At 20.9% G+C, this 1922-nt stretch overlaps 1 protein-coding gene across 1 annotated transcript; it reads right to left on the bottom strand.

Moving 5' to 3' along the window:
* Positions 1-144: 144 nt before the first annotated feature.
* Positions 145-1756, bottom strand: LOC127290936 (uncharacterized). Its single transcript, XM_051319779.1, has 2 exons — positions 1413-1756; positions 145-783 (listed from the first exon to the last, which is right to left on the bottom strand). The coding sequence occupies exons 1-2, from the start codon at positions 1680-1682 to the stop codon at positions 148-150; spliced, it is 906 nt and encodes a 301-aa protein (XP_051175736.1). The 5' UTR covers positions 1683-1756; the 3' UTR covers positions 145-147.
* Positions 1757-1922: the final 166 nt, after the last annotated feature.

Below are 1922 nucleotides of genomic sequence, written 5' to 3'. Positions count from 1 at the left end.
TGTTGACTTTTAATTCTCTTAATTAAAAAATTAGTTAATTAATTAATTATTATTTTTCTTTCGGAAAATTATTTTTTTCTAAATAATTTTTTTTACTAAAATGTTATAATTATAATAATATAAATAAAAAAAATAATTAAAAAAAAATTATTCGGCAATTTTTTGCAAAATTTCATTTAATAATTTCACATTTTTTCGATCATTTTCAAAAATTTCAAATTTCTTTGCTTCAAGATTTTCGAGATTAAATCGAAATTCACTTAATAGAAAAGAGAGCGTTGACATTGTGAGACTTTCAAAATAAAGAATATCATTGGACATTCCCAAATAGTTTTCAACATTATTTTTTGTTTTTTCAATAATATTATTGGCTTTACACAAAATATTTGTAATATCATGGAAAAATTGAATTTGAGTATTATTTTTTGATATTAAATCATTGTCAATAATTATTGAGGTATTGCAAAAATTTAATTCTTCTTGATAATTTTTTCTTGGCTTCAATGAGAGTTCAAGATTTTTTGCAATTTCACCAATATGTTGAGCTTTTTTCACCGAATCAGTTAACAATGTTAATTGATAATTGTTAATCATTAAAATTAATATTTTTATATTATCAATTGTAAAGTGAGCCAATTTTTTTAATTCTAAATTATTATTAAACGTTCTGCAATGACTGTTGATGTATAAATTTTCACTAAGATAATTTGTATAATTGACAATATTTAATGTATATTGACCAATGGGAATTCTACTTTCGTAGAGATTTCTTCTTCGATCCTCCTGAAAAAGATAGAAAAAAAGAAGAATTTTTATTATCGTCTGTCGATAATATAGAAATCTTTATTATCACCAGTCGGTAATACAGAAATATTTATTATCATTAATCGGTAATACAGAAATCTCTACTATTGTCAGTCGGTAATTTAGAAATCTAACTAAAGTTTGTATAGTAAAATTGACAAACAAAATTTATTAGGGTCTTTTTTGTAGGTGAAGATAAAAGGGAATTTTTTTTTTTATTAACGTCTGTCGGTAATTCAGAATTCTTACTACAAATTTTCTTGGCAAATTTTAAAAAAATTTTGGAAGAGATGGTAAAAAATGGAATTTTTATTATCGTCTGTCGGTAATACAGAAAAAATCTAACTAGTTTTTAAAGTCAAATTGACAAAATAATTTATTATTGGCTTTTAGTAGGTGAAAATAAGAAGAAAATCTTCATTATTATCGTCGGTCGATAATATAGAAATTTAACAAAATTTTTTTTTTTATAAATTTAAGAAAAAATTAGTAGTGGCATTTACTTTAGTCATTAAATAATAACATAGTGAAAAAAATTTCAAATACCGCTTATAATTTTCAAAGAAAAAGAGTGGAAAAATTAAAAAAAAAATTTAGCAATAACTTACCGTTTCAATAAATTCAAATGCAATTGAAACAAGATTTTTCACCTTATCATTAATTTCATTGAAATTTGTCAAATTTCTTTCTTTCTCAAATTCAAAAATATTTACTAATTCATTTGTTGAATTATTAATAAAAATACCAAATCTTTTGATACTTTCATTTGAAAAATCATAAGTTGGTTTTTTCAATGACATTGAAGTTTTGATAATTCTTTTAATAATTTCACTGATTTTTTTCATAAATAATGATAAATTCTTTAATAATTGAAGCATTTCATCTTCTTTGACAGTGAGTTTTATTTCTTTGTTATCATTATTATTATTATTATTATTATAATTAGCAAAATTTTCCATATAATTATTATAATTTTCTGTAATTTTTAAAAATTCATTTTCTATTTTCCTTTCGTATTTTATAATTAAATTTAATTCCATTGGTGATTTTTCTAATATTTGAACAAAATTTTTTGTTGATTTCAAAAAAAATTCAATATTTGCTAATGTTAATTGCAA

Source organism: Leptopilina boulardi, unplaced genomic scaffold (assembly GCF_019393585.1).
Source record: "Leptopilina boulardi isolate dan_hultmark-lab unplaced genomic scaffold, ZJU_Lbou_2.1 LbouV2_97, whole genome shotgun sequence".
In the NCBI taxonomy this organism is placed as follows: Eukaryota; Metazoa; Arthropoda; class Insecta; order Hymenoptera; family Figitidae; genus Leptopilina; species Leptopilina boulardi.
This window is presented reverse-complemented; position numbering and strand designations above follow the sequence as displayed.